This window comes from Grammomys surdaster, unplaced genomic scaffold (genome assembly GCF_004785775.1).
Source record: "Grammomys surdaster isolate TR1022 unplaced genomic scaffold, NIH_TR_1.0 100, whole genome shotgun sequence".
Classification (NCBI taxonomy): Eukaryota; Metazoa; Chordata; class Mammalia; order Rodentia; family Muridae; genus Grammomys; species Grammomys surdaster.
The window spans coordinates 11,343,902-11,364,716 of record NW_021604579.1 but is presented as its reverse complement, the minus strand read 5'-3'; the positions used below and the strand labels follow the sequence as shown (position 1 = coordinate 11,364,716).

The 20,815-nt window shown below is 50.1% G+C and overlaps 1 protein-coding gene across 1 annotated transcript in view; it reads left to right on the top strand.

The window, feature by feature from the left end:
- Positions 1 to 20,815, top strand: part of Glis1 (GLIS family zinc finger 1) — a 187,435-nt gene that overhangs the window by 102,943 nt on the left and 63,677 nt on the right. Inside the window, exons 2-3 of the mRNA XM_028788128.1 lie at positions 12,750 to 12,918; positions 16,377 to 17,262. Coding sequence (XP_028643961.1) covers positions 12,750 to 12,918; positions 16,377 to 17,262 — 1,055 coding nt within the window. The remainder of the gene's footprint in view (positions 1 to 12,749; positions 12,919 to 16,376; positions 17,263 to 20,815) is intronic.

Below are 20,815 nucleotides of genomic sequence, written 5' to 3'. Positions count from 1 at the left end.
GGATTTTTCAGATGCCAAAACTATGCCTTGCCCTGCAGGCTTTCCTGGCCTTTGGACCAATCTGTGGAACAAGTAAACTTTTCCACAGGGTACAGAATTCTGAGCCTCTCTGGAGGCCATGGAACCCTTCCCGTCTTCCTACCAGGCCACATCTTTGCATGGTGGTGCTTCTGAGGTGGGGATGCCCTCCTTCACTGGATGGTGGTGGGGGCAAGTCTCTCTTTGGATAAAGGTGCCGTAAGTGGGAAGCATAGTATGTTTACTGTTCCTAAAGTATGACGTGGTGGAATAGGATGACTCACCGCCACTAGCCGACATGAGGAGAGTGTCTTTAAAAAAAAAAATCACAATTCAAGTGTGGTTTCTGCCAAATGTGTATTGCTTTCTCTCCTCCCTGCCATCTTAATTTCAGGTTCTGCAAGAGACTGAGATGTCCTCATGGTTACTGGTCCTTCTGGAGTGGGAGGCATGAGTACCACCATCCTCATTCCTATTTTTGAGTTGTCTGGAGCTGGGTACCCTGAACCTCTCCTGCTGCCAGTCCATCCTCTTTCTTGGGTTTTATGTATTTTACAGCAGTTGGAAGACACATTACAGCACTTGAGAGGAGAACAAGTGGGCATAGAGTTAACTAATGAGCTTGTTTTAAAGGAAAAGCGGTTTTTTAAGGAAGCAGAATTGTGAGGTTGTAAATATATGCTTGTGTTAACACTCACAGCTCTGGGCTTGCTGTCCATCCTCAAGTTTTATAGACCCCAACAGCCATTTCCTCTAGATGTCTTAACTATTACTGTGCGTGCTTCCTGAGCTTGGGTAAAAACAGGTGACTTTGGGCGACCGTTACTGTTCTCCCTGTGTGATTTGGGCCAGGGAGGACTCCTGTGGGGTTCCAGAGTGCTCAAGAAGTGCAAGGTGGGAAAGCAGAGCAGGGAACCTGGTACCGCCGGCTCTCAGACTCATCTTAATGGAGGTGTTGAGCTCTGTGGACTGAGGCATCACGGGGTGAGAGGAACAGAAGTGATAGGCTCCCAGACGCATAGAGAGCTCAGCTTTTAGTTTTGGAATCTTGGAAGCTGAGAGTGTTAAGAAATGTCAGGATTTATTCACTGGGCTACCCTTCCCGAACATCCCTGGGAGGTTCTCAGATTCACTGAGGACATGTTTTCTTTCCTTGGGTCCGTGACACTCCAGAACCTCCATTGTCACCGAGAGACACTTAGCATCTTGTCTGCCTGAGCTGGTCAGTGTCCCTATAACAGGAACTGAGGGGTTCCCTGAGGAAGAAGAGTCTTGAGCTCTGGGAACCCCAGACAGTGTGTCTGCCTCAGTAGCCAAATGTTTCAAGCTCCCTTTAGTCTGTGTTCAGGTATTCTTGGTTTTTGTTTGGTTTGGTTCGGTTCGGTTCGGTTCGGTTCGGTTCGGTTCGGTTGCTTCTGGAGGCCCAGAGGAACAGGGGAAGTTTGCTCATCGAGAAGCCTGGAGGACAGCCATTGAGAAGCCAACAACAGGAATCTAATTTAAGCCCATTTTTGATGTAGCCTCAAGGATTATTTATTCATTTCAAAAACAGTATGCAGTGTTTTAATATATGTAATACAGAGATTATAACCCATTAGAATTTATACACTGTAAAATTCACTTATGTTTGTGGACAGTTTTATGAGATGGGGCAGTAGCGAGCGCTGTCATTCTCAACCTGTAGGTTGCGACCAACTGGAGTCAAATAACCCTTTCACAGGGGTCACATATCAGATATCTTGCATATTAGATTTTTGTACTACAGTTTATAACAGTAGCAAAATTACAGTTATGAAGTAGCAACGAAGTAATCTTATGGTTGGGGGTCACCATGACAATAAGGAACTGCATTAAAGGGTCACAGCACCAGGAAGGTTGAGAACCACTGGCTTAGAGTCACATTGCCTGTTTCCTCTGTCCTAAAAGGGAACAGAGAAAGAAATCCTCAGTCCTAAAGCCCATCTGTCATTCCCTGTTCAGGATCCATGGCTTCCTGCCAGGACAGACGGTAGCGACACTCACAGAGTCCTGCAGGACAGTCCCAGCCTCTCCTGTGGCCTCACCACAACCGTCTCCCTGTTGCTCTGCAGGCTTTTCTTCCTGAGCCTTCCTGTGCCCCTTCTCTGGAGAGCACACTGGCCTCTTCGGGCCTTTGCTTACTATCCTCTCCGCCGAGAATACTTGTCTCTAGGTGGCACATGGCTTCTGCCTTTCTCCCCCTCAGGCCTCTGCTCAGTCAGCCCTTCCCCGACCCTGACTGGCCTGCTTCTCCTCACTCTCTAGCTTCTTGCCTTTGTTTGAACTCACAATCTATAGTATCTACCTGATGTTATAGGGTTAATTTGTTTCTTTGCCTTTGACATTATCCTCTCTCCTACCAGAAGGCAAGCATCACAGGAGTGGAGTTGTTTGGTTTTTGTTTTTTTTTTAATTTTAATTTTTTTTAACATTTATTATTTTATGTATGTAAGTACACTGTTGCTGTCTTCAGACACACCAGAAGAGGGCGTCAGATCCCATTACAGATGGTTGTGAGCCACCATGTGGTTGCTGGGAATTGAAATCATGACTTTTGGAAGATTTTTAATTTTTGTTCAGCACATCCATGGTGCCTGTCATGGCAGAGGGAAACTGTATTTCTGGTGTCTTAATCCTGGCATACAGTTAGGTATTCAGTGCATGTGTGTTAAAAGAACACATTCATTGTTAGCGTTTGATACAGCATCTCCTTTTCCATTTTTGAAACCATCAAGACTTTTTTTTTTTTTTAATATGTGGAATTTCAAATCCTGCCCTTTTCTGGTGTTTGCTTTTGTGGCATTAGGGCTTTAGCTCAGAGTCCTGGGTGTTCTAAGCGTAGGCTCTACCACCAGGCTATCTCCCCATTGGCCTTTTCATTAGATGTAATTGTTAAGAATGTTTTCTAGTGGTAAAGATTTTTTATCTATCCATTATATGCTACAGTGCCTTGTGGTGAGGCAGACCCCTCTACTTTATATCTGTGATAGCTGTGATTGACAGCTGCTTGCTCCTATATCCAGCTCCTCTAAGCAAGCAATGAGGGTCCCCTCTCTCACTGAGACTGGGCTGGCAGAGGGTGTGGGAACCGACCCCCTCATAACCTGTGAGGTTGGTCTCAGTTCCTTGTCTGATGCATACTTTGTGGTTAACAGGCCATTCGGTAAGTAACTCACATAAGTTGGGGAGAGAAACCACCAGAATATTAATCACAGACTGCATTTTTAAGCAACTGAAAGTTTTGAGTCGTGCTCACTGCATCGCGGAGGCTGTGTCATGGTGGTGTCTCACCGTGTCACGTCTAATGTGTATCAAACTTCTGTTTATGTTCTGTAGTTAACTTAACCGTTCTATTGGTGGATGCACAAAAAGCCTCCTGTTCTTTTCTGTTATCGGTGGCTCTCAACTGTTAAGCTAACCGATTTTTATTTTGGGGTGAAGAGGAAGGGAGGGGGTGAGTGTGGGCGTGCACGTGGCACTGTGTGTATATAGAAGTCAGAGTCTCAGGAGTATATTCTCTCCTGCTGTGATGTTAGGATCTTTGGACTCGAAATCCCATATCCAGAAAAGTATCCTCAGGCCATAAATATGGATAAATATAAGCTAGCTGAGCATAACCTGGCTGTTTGGTTTTCTCTTTTCTAAACAATTTAAAATACAACTATAAGGAATAATGTATGTGTAGCCATGAAATAGGACATTGCACAGTCATTACAGTTATTTGTTGGAAAGGTGTTTTCACATCTGGACTTAAACCAATTTGGCTTGTACCGGACTTCTTCTTGGTCTGTTTTCAGTTCGTACCATTCATTACCTGAGAATGGATTACTTATCCTGAAGGAGGATCTGCTGACTGATGGTTTGTAGGCTGGGAACTGATAATAAAATGCCAGCCTCTGGCAGAAGTCTTCTTACTGCTTCATGTCATGGTAGAAGGCAGGGCATAGCTGGAAGCTCAGTAGAGGGCAAGAGAGAGGCAGAGGGAGGCAGACTCCCACCATGACAAACTACTCCCCGGGAAAAGGCATTATCCATTCACAAGATACGGTGTGAGGATAAGGCCCTGTGAAGTAAGCATCAGCTAGAAACATCAGCTCATGATGCCACACAACAGGGACCAAATGTCAACATAGTGGTGTTTGGTAGGTAGGGTCCATTGAATGCTTAAAGTCATTGAAGAGCTACAAGACAGCCAGGACTCCACATACAGGAGAGAGAAACAGTACATGGAGCTGACTGTGACACTGACTGTGACACTGGGTGTCATCATTTCCTTTCAGGCATTTACCACTTGCAAGGAATGCAAGGCCAACAGCGAACTCAAGGGAGCTTTTTGCAGCCTTACTATGCGTGTGGACTCACTGGAGTTTAGGGCTACCAGGATAAGGCTGAGTTCCCAGGGAGACAGATGTGCTGGAATCTTTCTCTGACATTTTCATGTTGCTTTTGCTGATGCAGAAGTGGTACAGGCAAAGGATGAGAGTGTGAGCGGAGTCTGGCAGTCGGAGGCTGAGGAGTGAGGCAAACTTTCAATGGCTTCAAGTTCTGGGAAGACAGATATTGAAGCTCAGAGTCAAGAAGGAGGAGCCTGACGTCCCATGCCTTTAACTGGAGCCCCCAAAGGGTGGCACCCTAGGAGAAAAGGATGAGCTACAGACACAGACACAGAAATCCAGGGGTTCAGGATTTGGGACCAGGAGTGGGGAAACCCAACACAGATTCAGAAGTGGTCCAGATGCTTCTGGTAATTGACACAGGAATATGGACTAGAATAATAAAATTAAAGTAAGGAGGGTGAGTGTGAATGAGAGTGTGCTGTGTGGGGGAGTGGGGGCTGGATGGAGTTGAGAGTCCTGTGCTCTTGCCCTGCCAAAGAAGTAGGAAAAGAACTATTAGACGGTAATACATCAAGGTAACTTAAAAGTAGAGGAAGTTGTGTTATGATAAGCTAACAGAGGCAGAAAACAGAATAATAAAAACCATTTAACATGAATGAAGTTGAGGATGAAGAGGAAAAAATATAGACTAAGTGGGTCAAATAAATTAATAGTAAGATTATAGATTTATCAGAACATATGGAAATTACATTAAATATAAGTGGTGTAAATGGACTGAATATTCACATTAGAAAGGTTACCAGAATGCATAAAAATGGTTTTATAGGCAGTTGTATTAACAAGGTCTTTTTTGTTGTAACGGGTGTTAAACACTATGAGATGTTATCTCCTCACGAGTGATGAACGTCGCTTGGCTGTTCTGCTTGAGGTGCCTGATACTATCCTCACACTGACTCTCCCTGAGACATGATGGCTTCTCCTTAAACAAGATGACTTCATCTAGTTCCCAGAGCTACCCACCTCATGCAGGAGAGCAGGGGATGCTCTCTCTCCTGGTCAGGAAGTAGAAGCTCCAGGCTTCTGACCAAACCAACTTGTGTTATATGTCTGTGCTAAGCCCTGGCTGAGAGGACCAGATCCTGCTGATTGGTACTGGTGTCAGGAGAACAGCAAGGGCAGGCAGGGTGTACAGCGCCTACTGCCTGTCAGGCTCTGCACTGGGCACCTCGTATGGTGTGGTGAGATGGTTTCAGCTTCATAAGCCGTGCTGTGGAGAAGAGACAGCATGTTCTACTCAAGGTCATGGGGCTCCCAAATAACAAAGCCAAGGTGGTAACCTGGCCAGAATGGCCACAGAGTCCACACTGCATCTGCCAGACTCTCCTATCTCATCTTTAAGCTCTATAACTAGGGCCAATCTTCTTTCCTGTCTCTATCAGCAAGAGGAAGGGATGGATTGGGTACTGGGGTCGTGGACTGGGTGTGTTCTCTTCCTCCAGGTTCACGTGCTGAAGTCCTAACTCCCAGTGTGGGTGCCTGTGCGGTAGGGAAGTAATTGAGGTTAGATGGGCTTTTAAGTGTATGGTCCTGAGCAGCAGAACTAGTGCGTTCATTAAGAAGACACCAGAGTGCTCACTGCTCTCTTTCTGTGTGTGAGCATACACCAAGGCCAGACCATTCGAGCCCGTGCTGAGAAAGTTGTGTCTGCAAGCTGCAAAAAACAGCTTTCACTGGAACCCAAACCGCCTAGGACCCCAATCTAAGCCTTCTGGTCTCTAAACTTGAGAGAAAATAAACTCCAGTTGTTCAACCACTCGTAACTATGGTGCTTGTAACAGCCACAGGAGACTCATGCTGGGAAAGTGGTGGATATGCCTCCCCTCAGGCCTCGGAGCAGATCTCCACGGATGATGGAGCTCGCCTTGTATGCTCACAGTTGTTTATAGTGTTGTGACCATAGACACGTCCCATACTCTACTTCTGGAAAACACGAGTTAGCATATGTCACAGACAAAGCCAAGGACACAGGACATGACACGTGACAGACATTCATCTATTTTGGTATTCGTCATTAGAAATGAGCAGAAAAAGACAGGACAAGAGAGTGTATTAATTATTTTGTCATCCGGATTTTTACAAGTAAAAGCTGTATGCAGATACACGGGGAAGAACTACCAACCCTTTTCTCTCTCTCCCCATATCCACTGTGGCTCTTTGGCGAGTGGCCATTGACTACTTCACTAGTGCCTACCTTCATCTTCAATTATTTTTAATATTTTGCAATTAGTATGTAACAATGTGAGGAAAGAATTGGCCCTTCTGAGTGTCTTTATACCATCATGGTTATAGCCACACATGTAACCATCTTGGACTGTCCGTGACCTTGTGGCCTGGGACAGAGCTGTGGGTTTGTTCTTGAGGTGCCATCTTGAGGTGAGCTGGCTCAGGTTTTATTGGACTGAGTCCCCGTAAATCTAGCTTAGCTTTAAAGGGGGGATTTATGGGGTTCTTATGGTCTGGGATAAGAGACAGTGGGCAGCTTTAAACTTGGTCTAAGAGCTCAGCACCAGGAGCTGCTGCTGTGGAGGCCTCATCCAGGTTACAGGCCCCCTGGTAGCTGTGAATACCGCAACACTCCAGCAAGTAAATGGGCCTCGGCTTTCCTTCTTGCTAGGATACGGGATGCGGAAGACACCTGGCTATCCATCGCACGCTACCTCTCCTCTAGTACCCCTAGCTGCACATCAGGCTCTGGTGTTTCCAATGCTAGGAAAAGAGGGTGCAGAAGTATCCTGGTGAGGCAGGAATGGCCTGAGACGTCCTTTGCCTCTCCTGTGCCCCCATAAGTGAGCTACAGACCTGGGGCTGGGACGAGGAGGCATGGAGCCCTTTGTGCCCTGTGATCTCTGTGATGCCCTTTGCTCCCAGTGCCTGGCACATTAAGTTCAGTTCCCATGTTCCCACTGCTCAGAGGGGAAAGTTGAGGCTCAGCATAGCCTATGCTTACACTGCTGGAGAAGGGCTGCTGGTAGGGCACTCCTGGCCTGAGGCTGCCCAGGAGAGTGGGCTTTATCCCTATGCCTGTCAAGAGACCAAAACCTAGGGCCCCTTTTGAGAGTTCCAGCTGCACCAGAAACCATACCAGGGGCTCTGTATACACGCTTTCCTTTGATATGCACAGCGACCCCTGCAGCTGAGATTCTAATCCCCATTTTGAAGATGAAGAAACTGAGGCTTAGAAGGGGGAGGATCACTCACTCTGGAGTTGAACATCCAGAAAGGAAGTGGTGGACTTGGATATTATCCTAGGTGTGTGTGCTGGAAGTTGTTTAGTTCCCTGAATTACACTGTCTGGCATAGAGCAGGTGTGAGTGTGAACTTGGTACAGTTCACAGACACACTCTCTCAGCATTTCCAGCCACCTGTTGGGAACCTAACTATGAGTTCTGAAGAAGGACATATCCTCGGTGAGGGGGGAGGGAGGCAGAGATGTCTTCTGTAAGGAGAAGGTTGGGCCAGTTCACATCTGGAGCTAGGTCTGCTAACTAGAGAGACTTAAGATCTTTGTCCTGGAGCTATGATGGGCCTTTTGCGGGGAGACGGAGCTTTAACTGTTCCCACAAGACAGTGTGGCAGTTCAGTGGGGGTGGAGGGCGGGGAGTGGGTGGCAGTGACCTAACTCTGGTGATAGACATATGGGCCTGGGCTGTGTGCACAGGACACCCAAGTAGCAATTACTCCCAGGTCTGCTATGAGCTGAGTGATGGGGAAACTCCTAGAGGCTGAGCCCAGAGAATGTTCTAGAGGAGGGGAACTTCCACAGGCCTCTAGATTGGTAAAGATGTGCCTCAGGGAAACATTGTGAGAATAGGCTCACCCAGACAGATGGGTGAGTACAGGCTGTGGGGCCCTAGAGCCATACTGGCACCCGATACATCTGTATGCCCACCCAGGCTGGCCTTGTGCTGAGTGGTTGATTTTCCATTGTCAGTGCCACTTGTAACTGTCTCCCCACTTTGTAGATATAGGAGAGTATAACAGTTCCAGACTCTGAAACCCTGGCTCAGTGATCCTCAGACTGGCAGTCATAGTTGCCTTTATCAAGTGATTAAAATACCTGTCCAAAGTATCTTAAAGGAAGAAAGACTTATTTCAGCTTATGTCCGTAACAGAGAAGGTATAGAAGGAGGCGCATCATGACAGCAGAGAGCTTGGTCCAGAAGCCAGGTCTCAACACAGTTCTCAAAAGCCTACCAGCCCTGCCTCCTGTCCCAGATGTTTCACAGCCTCCTAAAACTACACCACCAGCTGGGGACCAAGCATTCAAGTACAGGGGCTTGTGAGGGACATTTCCCATTGGAACCACCACATCCCAAGAGCTTGGGATGTGAGATCTGATTTCCAGTGATGTCCTGTTGGAAGCACAGCCCCACCTGCTCCTGTGTTGTTTTTGGTTCCTCTGTGGCAGAGCTAAGTAGTAGTCGTGACTCTTCCTCAGTCAGCCACTGGTTGTCTGCTGGTTTGCCTTTGGCAGAAATGCTTCTCTGACTAGGATACACTGAGTCGGGTATTTCTGAGCTCTACACTTGCTGTGTGAACTTGGGCAACTTGCATGCCGCTCTGGGCCTGCCTCGCCAGCTCCTGAGGGTTGTAATTAAGCTCACAGTTGAGAACTATGAAGTTTTTTTATAAACTGTTAAGTGTTGTAGCCTGTCCCTGGCCTGGTACCCGGTTGGTTCTGAAAATCTACTTACCCTGTTGGCTTTCCTGGTTCCCACAGGTGGCTGCAGGAGGTGCCTCTGGGCCTTGGATGCTGAATGGCAGCAAGTTTCAGCACTGAACCGCATTCCTGTGGGAGTCAGTTGGGTGTGGTTCTGTTTTATACTCAAGGCATTATAGTAACTTGCAAAGCTTCTGTGTATATAATGTGAGCCACTTGCTTCGGGCTGACTCGCTGGGACTTTGTTCAGTTGACAGAGCCCCGCATTTGGAGAACCCTAAGCCTGGAGGTTTGTCCTTCAGAGTCTGACGTTGGACCCTGTAGGCCCAGCCTGCCAGGGGAGGGCCTGCTTCTCCTACAGCCCTGCCTGAGCTCCAGGAAGCACAGACTAAGTAATAGCATCTCTCTTACTCTTCGAGTGTTTCGTATAAGCTAAGTCCCTGCCATGTACACTCTATTATCTTCCTTGTCATCACCACCCTATGAGCTGGCGTCAGCACCATTATACAGACAAGAAAACTGAGGCCAGATCAGGAAACGAAACCAGTTTCTTACTAGGTTTCAGAAGTGCCAGTCCAGGCTCTGCTGTGAATATGCTATGTAGTGACACAAGGCCTTTCTCTCTTAGAGCCTGTTTTTTTCATATACTACAGAATACATGGCCAGTTTCAGCTTTGACTTTCCAAGATTTCTCGATGTCAGGGGGCTTCATGTGCTTCATGAAAGTCAGTGTATAGGGTCCGGTTTTGGCTTCCATGGCTTCAAGGGAGACATGGTGTCTAGGTATCCCACCTTATCAGGGTATCCCTACATCAGGGCAACAGGGCACCAGACGTATGCCTTTCATCCTTCCCTCTTCAGAGACAGTCCATCCTTCCTGGAGTCAAGTATGAACAGGAGAGAGCCTGCTCTGGGTCTCATGGTACCCTTGGGGATGGAGATAAAGACGCCACCAAAGAGGAGAGAGGACCTATATCTGTCCCAGTGGATCTGCTGCGTGTGGCAGCAGGAATGGCTGTGTCTCTGGGTCATAGATTCCAGCCTTTGGTTTGATGGATAGCCTTCCAGGAAGTGGGAGGTGTGGGGCTGCTTGGTGTGGACTAGAGCCCCAGCTGTTCCAGTGGTTGCTCTGTGACCTTGGGTGACCAGTTGTCGGCTCTGGTGTTCAGCTCTGCCAAGTTCCTAGGTCGGAGTTTCCTGCAGGGCCCTGTGGAGAACGAGACATGGACTTGAGTAGGCTCGTGGCAGCATCCAGTGCCAACTTTGACCTCAGAGCCTCTCCCCTCCTTTCCAACATCAGTTGTTTGTTTATTGCAGGCAAAGCTCTTGCTGTCTCCAGCAGAGAAGCAGCTAAACGGCCCAAGCATTGATCTACTACTTGGTGCTGAAGACTCTAATCCCCTCAGGCTGTCTTTCCTGTGTGACCTTGGCAAAACCGCCTCACTCTGCTTTCATTGGAGTCCTGGTTGGGAATGCTTGTTTAGGGGTGGGGGCTGCAGGACACTCAAGTCTCAAAGTCCAAGAGGTCTGAATTTGGACTGTGTCCCTGAGCCTGGGCAGAGGCCCTCCATCTCTTTAGCCCATCTGGAAAAAAACTATCATGAGCCCGCCCTCGGGTGTGTACCAGGAGGCCCGAGGAGGAAGGGCTGAGTAAGTGCAAGGGCCGTCATCCCTGTTCCCTAGGTCAGTCATTGGTGCTCCCCAGGTCCGACATCACTCCTTCCTTAGGTCAGTCACTGGTGCTCCCTGGATCTCCTTTCCTTCTCTGCACTCTGCCTTGTGCTTGCAGGAGGAGATACATGACCCAGAGAGCTCAAGAGGTCCCTGGAGGAAGCTTAGAACCACCCTTACCTCCAGGATCTGTGAGAGGTCCTGGCAGAGTAGCCCCCTGTGATGCTCTCTGCTCCAAATGCCATTAATGGTCATAAAATTATCCACAGTTTTTTGGAGGCTGGCCCCACGGTTTGCCTCAATGGGACAATAAAACTGCATGCAGAAATGATCTGGAAAAGGCGAGGACAGCCAGGCAGAGCCGAGGTTAAATGAGCTGCAGCCTGCTCTCATTAACTCAGGCCATTTACATTTGTTACCAGGGATTTCTTTTTAATTAAAAAACAACCAAGTTATTAAAGCATAACCCTAAGAAAGGCTGGCTGGGCAGCCGTTGAAGCCAGCAGAGCGAGCGGTCCGCTCAGCGGGACAGGCCAGTGCCGCCAGGGAAATGGCGTGAAACAGATGTTATTTTGAGCCCTCACCCAACCCAGGGCCTTGAAAGCTGGGCTTCTCATCTGTACACTGTAAAGTGTGATTCAGAGCCGGAGAGTTAGTACTGTCTGTCATCAGCACAGGGATAGCCTGTGCTAAAGAGACAGTGTCAGCTGAGCTAGGACTGAGGATGATGCTGTCTTAAGAGGCGACGTCTTATTGCCCTCAGTGATGAGGGTCTGGCACACTCAGTAAAGGGGCCCAGCACAGATTTCTAGCTGTGTAATTTGCGTGAGCCTGTTTCCCCGAGTGTTAAATAGAAACAAGCAGGCAGTGGGCAACCCATGGCTTGTTCGTAGTGTGTTGCATTTGGCCTTATAGTGTATCTGTCCTTGTCCTTAGCTTAGAGATTCCCCATCCTCTTGCTCAGAATCGACAGTATCTGGACTACTTAGGCTTAGTAACGTTTTATTCCGTCTCAAAGGCATTTTAAGGTTTCAAAATGCTGTGTAACCTGGGAGTAATCGCCATTCCTGGGGCTCCTATGAGTGCAAGCACTGTGGATCCCATGGTTGCCAGAGGAGCACAAGGTCAGACACTCATTGAGATGTAGCCGAGTCGTGGAATGGATTCTAGGAAGTGAGGAAGCTCATATGATCCCCAGACCTCAGAGCATTACCCCTAAAGGTCCTAGAGCAGACAGCCTAAAGGATACCTTCCAGATTAACTGCCCTTCCCCAAAGATGAGCAACTGTGTTGAGGGAAGATGGGACAGGCTTATAGCAAGCGTGTCTAACAATTTTATTCACTTTATGGGACTTTTAGAGCCGTCTCATGTATGCAACCTCACAGAGCCTATAGAAGCAGGCAGGAGTGTGGAGTGTGGGTAGTTGGGTCATCAGAGAACCACAGGACACAGAGATGGATAACCAGACTGTGATGTGATTTGGGAAGCAGGATAGAGGGGGCTTTGGTACCAGTTGGCAACAGATGCAGTTAGACTGTTACCTCCCCCTTGGCACATGGACCCAAAATACTACAGTTCCAGAACCCACTGGTGGAACCTATCCAACCACGGAGGCAGACATAGGGCTCTACCCTCAAGTCCAGCACATCAGAATCCAAACCCCTGCCTAGAGTCTGTGCCTGCTCAGTTCCCCTGGGGTGGGCTCACCAGTGTCTCAGCTCTTAGAACAGTTGTATGGAATCCACAGACATCCAGTGTCTGCTAATAGTCACTCGAGCATCGGCGTACCTGTGGATCACACCTGAGAACTGAGGGGTTTTATCACCGCCAAGTGGTCCTGCCAAGTGGTTGTGGGAATTAAATATGGTGTCCTCGAGCTTCAAATGTGGAGTGCTCAGATGGCTGCAGGGGCTCGGTCCCCTCCCTGTGCTTCCTACTAGTTTGACAACTCACCTGCCTCATTTTTCCTGTTGTTTCACCCTAGTGAACGGGAGCTACGGGCACAGCTCAGAGAAGAGCCTGCTGGACCTGGACCTGGCTGAGGGTCCCAGCCCCTCCTGCCACCAGGGTCTGTTTCTTCCTGCAGGGACCCCACCACCCCGGGGTCATCCCCCTGTCTGTGAGAGGCTGCTGCATTTTCCCCACCCTAACAGGTATGTGCCCATTCCTGTCCTCCACACCTAGTCTGCTTGGCTAAGGGGACCAGGGACTTGTCTGAGTCTGTTACACAGAGGTGCCTAGTGTAGGCTCTCCTCGATTGACCAGGGGCTTCTAAGGGACACAAAGATGGCTTAAGTGAAATGCATGTCCCTGTTGCACAAGCTGAGGTGGCTTCTCTCAGAGCATCAGGAGCTTCCTCAGAGGAAGAGGACTGTGGGCAGGCTCGAAAGGGAGTCCAGCCAGGTCACAGTTCTTACTGTGGAAACCTTTGCTAGGGCCCTACCCTCTCCACTTGCATGTCTCCGTGGAAACACACCCCTGGGGCAGCATGCCTGGAGCCTGCTTCACAGGCGAGAGGCTCTGGATATGAGCCCAGTTACTAGTGTATACCCCACTGCTTCACCAACCACGTGCCTACCCCGGGCCACGTGCTGGGATGCTGCGGGAGTCCTCGGGGATGGGGCAAGGATCTCCATTGCAGGAGCGATGAACAGTGAGAGACGTTACCACATAGGAAGACACTGAGAATTTCAACTCCCTGTGGCCCTTTTTTGATATCACTTCTTTTTTGAAAGAGTATTTTGAAAGGCTTATGTTTTGAAAGAACATGGTCATTTGGTCAGACTGTCATAATAAATGTCATAGGCTAGGTGGCTTAAATAAAAGAAATTTATTTCTCATAACTCTGGCAGGACAGAAAGCCCAAGATCAAGGGGTTGACAGGTTTGATTTCTCCTGGCCCATCTCCTTGGGGCACTGTGCAGCAGTCAGATGGCCATCCCTTTATCTGTGTGCTCTGTACTCCCATCTTATAAGGGAATTGGGCATATTGGGGTCCTCAGAACCCCATTTAGCTTTAACTGCATCCTTAAAGGCCCTATCTCCAAACACAGGCTTCCAGCTTATGAACTGGGAGAGGGCAGTTCAGTCTGTAACAGGAATAAGTATCTTTTAGTCTTCAGGCTGCCTACTAGTTAATGACATCACATGTATTTATTGCCTGGACTAGTTACTGAGACTCTGTCAGGACACTGTCTGTTGGGGTACGGCAGGGGGGAAGTCAGGGGTGCATTTTGCATTGGGCCATGCCAGCCCAAAATGTGATTGCACTGAATATATATATATATATATATATATATATATATATATATATATATATATTACGGGCTTTAGGCCACAGAAGCATGGGCCCTGTCCCAGGTGTGAGGCCCTCTTCCCCCCACACCTCTACTGCCCAGGCTGATTCCTCAAGTTGAGCAGCTTTTCAAAGAGTCCAAGACAATGGTCCACAGGAGGTTTACATCTTTGACTCGGAATGTTGATGCCCTCAAGTAGTGATACAGTTCTCAGAAAGTCATTTGACAAATAGGATGCTGGCTTCCAGTAATAGCATTGTGAGAGTGCTAGGATTCTGACTCATAAAGACCCAGCTGCCTGCACTTGGTCCATCACTGTGCCTTTGAGATATGAACCTGTGCTTGGTGCATCTGGCTCTTAGCCACTGTGCACTCAGGGCCCTGGGCTCACAGTTTCTAGAGAGAATTGTAGAGCTCAGCCCCAAAGCAGCCAGAACCATTTGTCAGGCCTCCCAGGACAGGGAGAAAAAAGTCAGGCCCTGTCACGCCCCTGAGACCTCAGGCTGGGACCTCCCACCCTTCCCGCTGAGGCCGTTCAGATGGCTGTCACTAATATTCCTAACTCAGCCAGCTACTGAGCCATTCCCCTCTGCTGATGTCAGGTCCCTGACCTGGAGACATTTGCAAAAGCTCCAAGCTGGTGCTTCCCACTGCCCTCTCTGCCAGTCTGTGTGGTGCCCCGCTAAAGCAGCAGCTATGGTTTCATTTCTTTAAATTTACGAAGGCCCTACTTTCAGGTGGCCTCTTTCAGTAGGACTTGCTGCTGGCAGTGGCAGGCCCGGTGTCCCTACCTCTGGGGATGGGATGTGTATCTGCTCCTCGGCAGAGATGCTAGGAGGGAAAAGAGCTCAGTGAACAGTTGCTTAGAGTCTAAGAGACAGCCATTTCTCTCGTGCTTCCATTCAAGGAGAGCTTGCAATCAGTTCTGCACAGGAGATGGAAACCCGACGCTGACTTGCTACTGCATGACTAGCCCTGGCCGGTGGCCCTCCAGCCTCAGGCTGACTCCCACCACTGACTCTGCAGTAATACAGGGTCAGAGGCCAAGCTCTGAGCGCCTTGGGCTCCATCTCTCCTTCCTGCCCCTTCCCTCACTTCCATTCTCTTCACCCATTGTCTAGAGCCGAAGGGGCAGGGGTTAGGTCTCCAGGCCATCTTGCAGAGCTCAGCTCTGACTGTCAGAGCCATGGGACAGTGATCTTGTGAAGTGCCTAGCCCTCTCCTTCCCAGGGAGCTGACCCTTGACCCCAGCCATTACTTTCTTCTACATATAGAGGTGTGGCTCTTGTCTCACAGATAAGGAAGCAGATCCAGACAGGGCTTGCTCATCAGGCTCTGAGCGTGTAACCAGACCTCCAGTTCCTGTAGCTACTGGCAAGGTATTTCTGCCAGCATCACCCTCCGAGTCTCTTGCATTTTCAATCTTCTGCTGACAGGGTGGCCCTGGTATTTCCTGCTCCATCTTACCTTGTCACCGTCCACAGTGGTGGATGGGTCTGTGCAGGAATTCCCATCTCCTGTTAGACAGTTGAAGGGTGCTCTTCCATGGTAAAGATGGCCTCTGTGGCCAGCCCACCTTGCCATCCTGTCACTTTTACCATTCATGTGGATAGAGACCCCAAACTTTACCAGAATGAAGCGATTTGCCCCAGTTTGCCCATCTAGAGCAGAGCTGACCCTAGCCCCAGCCCTGGTCTCTCAACTCCCAGATGGTTCTCCCAAGAACTGCAGTTTCTCACACATCTGAGCCCAGAATTCTGGGCCATCCTGCCAAGAATCTTGTCTCCTTGCTGTGACCATGCCTCAGGCTCCTACCCAGTCACACCAACTGTGAGAAGACAAGCTGGGTAAGGCCAGATGTCTCTAAATGAGGGAAAGAGTGTAGACATTAAAATGTTAAGGGGCATATAAGAATTTAAACCCCATTGGACTTGAGCCTGTAGCCTTTTGCCCACAGAACTCACTTGAAGGTCAGTGGGGAGGGTCAAGACTGATTCCAGGAAGGCAAGCAAGAAGGTGATGGAAGCAATAGTGAGCGGGCGGGATCTGGCCAAGGGTTGCGTTCTTCCTGGGCTCCCCATTCATGCCCTGGTTAGCCTCCTGCCTCCTCTGCCTCCTGCATCTCCTCCACGCCCTCTTGCATCTGCTTTCTCTTCCCTGTCCTTGGCACAATCAGTTCTGGTTTCCCTGTGTTCTGCTTCCTGTCCTCCACTTATCCCCAGAGCCCTCCATCTCTGCCCTCTGCTCAAGAGCCCTGCCTGACCTCTCCAGTAGAGTGCCTCCCTTTCATAATCACTCTGGCTGCTATCTTCCAGGTCACCCAGACCTCAGGCTCCGTATGTGAATGGCAGTCTCCCAGCTCAGCACATCAAGCAAGAAGCCCTACCCGACTACCAGGCCATGGTCAGCGCCCACACACCCCTGCCCACCCACTGCCGAGCCCCATCGTCCGTGGGTCTGCACTCAGACCTGGACTTCCCAGGCAGAGGCCTTACCAACCCTGCACCTTCCTGCTATCTTCTGGGCAATGAACCAATCTCAGGCCTGGGTCCCCAACCTGAGGCCCACCTCCCTGAGGGCAGCCTGAAACGCTGCTGCCTCCTGGGCCTGCCCCCCACCTCTTCAGCCTCCTCCTCACCCTGTGCCTCCTCAGATATCAATCCCGTCATCCATTCCTCCCAGACAGCTCTAGTTAGCTGTGTAAATGGACTCCGAAGCCCACCTCTGCCTGGAGATCTGGGGGCGCCTCCCAAGCGATCACGGCCTGGGCCTGGGCCTCTATCCAGTGATGGCCAGGAGGGCAGCTTGCAGCTTGAAGCATGTCGGAAGTCAGGCTTCCTAAAGCAGGAGCCCATGGATGAGTTCTCAGAGCTCTTTGCTCCTCACCAGCAGGGTTTGCCACCTCCCTACCCCTTGCCTCAGTTGCCAACTGGCCCCAGCCTTGGAGGCCTAGGGCTAGGCCTGGCGGGCAGGATGGTGGCTGGTCGGCAGGCATGCCGCTGGGTGGACTGTTGTGCAGCCTATGAGCAGCAGGAGGAGCTGGTGCGGCACATCGAGAAGAGCCACATCGACCAGCGCAAGGGCGAAGACTTCACCTGCTTCTGGGCCGGTTGTGTGCGGCGCTACAAACCCTTCAACGCCCGCTACAAGCTGCTCATCCACATGAGGGTACACTCGGGCGAGAAGCCCAACAAGTGCATGGTGAGTCCCGGGCTGCCAGGCCCTCTCAGTCTCCCCTCTGAGCTGTACCATCCACTGCATTAGAAAGACTCCCTTAGGAACAAGGTGGAGCTCCCACAGAGTCCAGGGCTGTGGGTGTGGCCAGTGTATAAGCCATCTTCTGTCTCTGGGAACCTTGACAGGACTACCTCATCCTTGCCAGCTGCCCTGTCTGAAGTGTTAGATGGATATTAGGTGCAATTTAGCATGCCATGCAGCCTGATGCTGTGTGATCTCTGGACCTAAGGAAGCCTGGCGAAGCTTGTCTTTTTCATGTCACCTGATGGTGGCAGATGAGGAGTAGTGAGCGTGCCCTCCTCCAGCACTGGCCTTTACCCAGTGCACTTCCAAGAGAGGCTCCTAGGCTCTCTGAGCTTCCCAGTGTTGGCTTCTGGAAGAAGTACTGGGTCCCTAGAGCAGGCTTGGAGCTGAGGTCAAGACTCAGCATGAGGCTCTGCACAGCACTAGCAGTGTCTGGCTGGGGTTGAGATAAGGGTTTGGGGAGAAAGAAGCATGAGTGTACATGAGCATGCATGCAGAATCACACAAGTTAGATGCAGGTACCCTGACCTCCAGCCCTTCTGGATGGCCACATCCATGTTCTGTGATCGCTGTAGTGGAAAGCCCTATCAGAGGCTAGGAGAGGGATCCCTGTCCCTGAAACCACCCTCCCTGGCCAGAAGCCTGAGAATGAAGGGCTGGATCTTGAATGTGCTATACAACACAAACGATAACAGACACCCCAGACCACACATGTCTCCCTTCCGAGCTACCAGGCATAGACTGAGTGTGCTCTCCGGTCTTGAAGATAAGGAATCTGTCAGTTCATTGACAGGCTACAGGTGGACAGTCTTAGGAGAGAAGGAGGTAGAGGCCGGGGCTTGGGAGCTATTGTGCCATGCAGAGGTGTGGGGGAAGGGCACCGAGCTGCTGGAGAATTTAACTTGATGTCTTTGGGCTGAGGGTATGCAGGCAGGAAGGTTGACAGCTGAGCTAGTCCCTGAAGATGTTGCATCCATGTGGGGTCTTAAGACACATGGCCTAATGAAAGATGTGCTTTTCTAAGAAGGGGAAGATCAATAAGGCCATAGGCCAGGGTGGCAGGAGACAGCCTGGTTTTCCCCCAAGACACAGAGCCACAGTTGTCAATCACATCTTCTTCCTGTTGGGAACCCATGGTTTCTGTATGGACTTAGGGAGCAACCTGAGGTCCCCAACAGCCTTCTTGTGCTCAGGCCTTGTGTACAGACTCCCAGTGTCCAGGAGTGGCCTGTGAGAGGACCTGAGCCTCAGGATCTTCCTGGTCAAGATTCTCACTTGATTCCAGCCTCTGCATGACACTGGGGACCTAGACTTGGTTCTGTCACAGTCTGCCCTGAAGGACCACACCCTTAGGGATGTGTCCTCAAGCCATCAGGGACCAGGCTGTGACAACCTCGGATGGAGTTTGAAGAGGCCCAGGGAGGGATTCCAGAGGGCTTCATGGGGTTGGTGTTTGATGCCTACTGGGGATCCATTTCGTCTTTATTAAGACACTGTGAAACTCAGGGCTTTCGTATATGGAGAATCATGGAGGTTGGCGGTCAGATGAATCTGGCCAGCTCTTGGCACTGTGGAGACTTCCAGCTCCATGTGGTCCTTACCACAGCTCTGTAGATAGGAACTATTCACCCCCGTTTTACGGATGAGAAAACAGAGGGTCAGAGAGGTTGCACAACTGGCTCTAGGTCACACAGCTAGTAAGAGAAAGTAATAGAAGCAACATGATAACAGAGGGTAAGAATCAGAGTGGTAGTAATGATAGTAAAAGCAAGTTGTCCAAAATCGTACCACAAGTGACTACTGGAGTGGGACTGAACCCACATCCCTGTCCACTGCAGGACCCTTGTTAATTTAGATGCTTCTCTGGGGCCTACAGGCTGATGCTGTCAGGTGAGGGAGGCCATGTGCAGTGGGGGCCTCTATGGAGACCCACCCCAGGCTGCTCCCGCCCACGGTGGGTGAGAGTGCGCTTCCAATGGTGGAGTAGGTAACCAAGGGCAGCCAGCCAACCCCGGCCCACACCCAGGTGAATTGAACAGCTCCCGTCCCTGTAAAATTATTAATTTCTCATGACAGGCCTGTGCTACTATGTCTGTAACAGACAAAGGAATCTTGGACCTGAGGCTTCTGGAGGACAGGAAATAGATGAGACATTTTGATTGAGGAGTAAATGGCCCACTAAAATAGCAGTTAATCCTTTTAGTATCTTCCCGGCAGCATTCCCACAACTTTCAAGAGGTAAGCTTCCCTCGCCCCACCTAACTGCAGCACTCCCGTGCTGGCAGCTGGTTTAAATTTAGCCTGTGGAGCCTCTGCCTGATCGGGTACCAGGCAGCCTGGGTGTGGAGAGTGGAGCCTGCTCCCCACCATTGCCCCTTAGTCCTGAACCCTGCTGGCCTCCAGGTAACCCCGCCCTCCCTTGGCCCTGTCCGGCCCATCCAGTCCTGCTCTGTTTGGTAACAGGCAGCCTGAGGAAGCTTCTAGATCTCCCTGCAATATCCTGTTGTGGTTCATGTTGCTCCCGTTGTCTCAGTCTTATTAAATCTGGGGCTTCATCTGTGTTACCATAACAAGCCTATGTCCAACCCAAATACTCACAAGGCGCCTTGAAGACGTGGACTTTGAAAAGATTAGTCCCCTGCTTTCTTAGGTTGGTTCCACCAGACAGTCAGAATCCTCATTGTCTGAGCTGCAGAAGCCAGCAGCCAGCCGTGGGGCAGAGAGGGAAACAGTGGCTTCTCAGGATAGCCCTTCCCTCTCGTGGGCTCTGTAAAACAACAGTGATGCCCACAAAGGTCCTTGGTGTGCTGGAGAATTTTAACAGCACTGTGATGCTTCATGGGGCCAGCAGAGCCACAGAGCCTGCCTAGAGTCCCATCTCGACTCTGCCATTTGCCAGCTCTGTGACTCAGGCAGGTGACTTATCCTCTCTGAACCGTAGAATACTTATTTATAAAATGAGGCAATAATCCTGTTGTTAGCAGGATTAATCCCCTCCCATCATGCTCTCGGGCATTGATGCCTCTGATCATGGGAGCAACCTTCTTGGTGTTGCTCGCAGCTGAAATCAAACTGTTTCCATCCTGCCCAGCCCAGGTCGGCCACAGCCTTCTACCTTTTACACCTCTCCTGCTTGCCAGTTGGGCCCCGGGTACATTTGAATGGTGGCCTTGACACAGCTGAGCATTAGAGCCAGAGTGAACCAAGGAAGGCAAAACTCAGCCCCAAGGGCTTCTGGAAGGACACACGCACACCTCAGAATTACATTTATGCCTACTCCAAGTCTCCTTGCCTCAGCCATGCCCCTCCCCCACAACAGATCTCTGGTACTTGGGGAGGGAGGGTAAAAAGGGGTGGGGAATTCTGAGAGTCTCTTTCATTTGCAAGGACTCAGTGTCTGACTCACCTTAGAACAAAGCTGGGCAAACTACAAGGCTCAGAGGTCAGCCTCTAAAGGTCACAGTCAAGGAGGAAAGGGGAGCTGGTACCATCA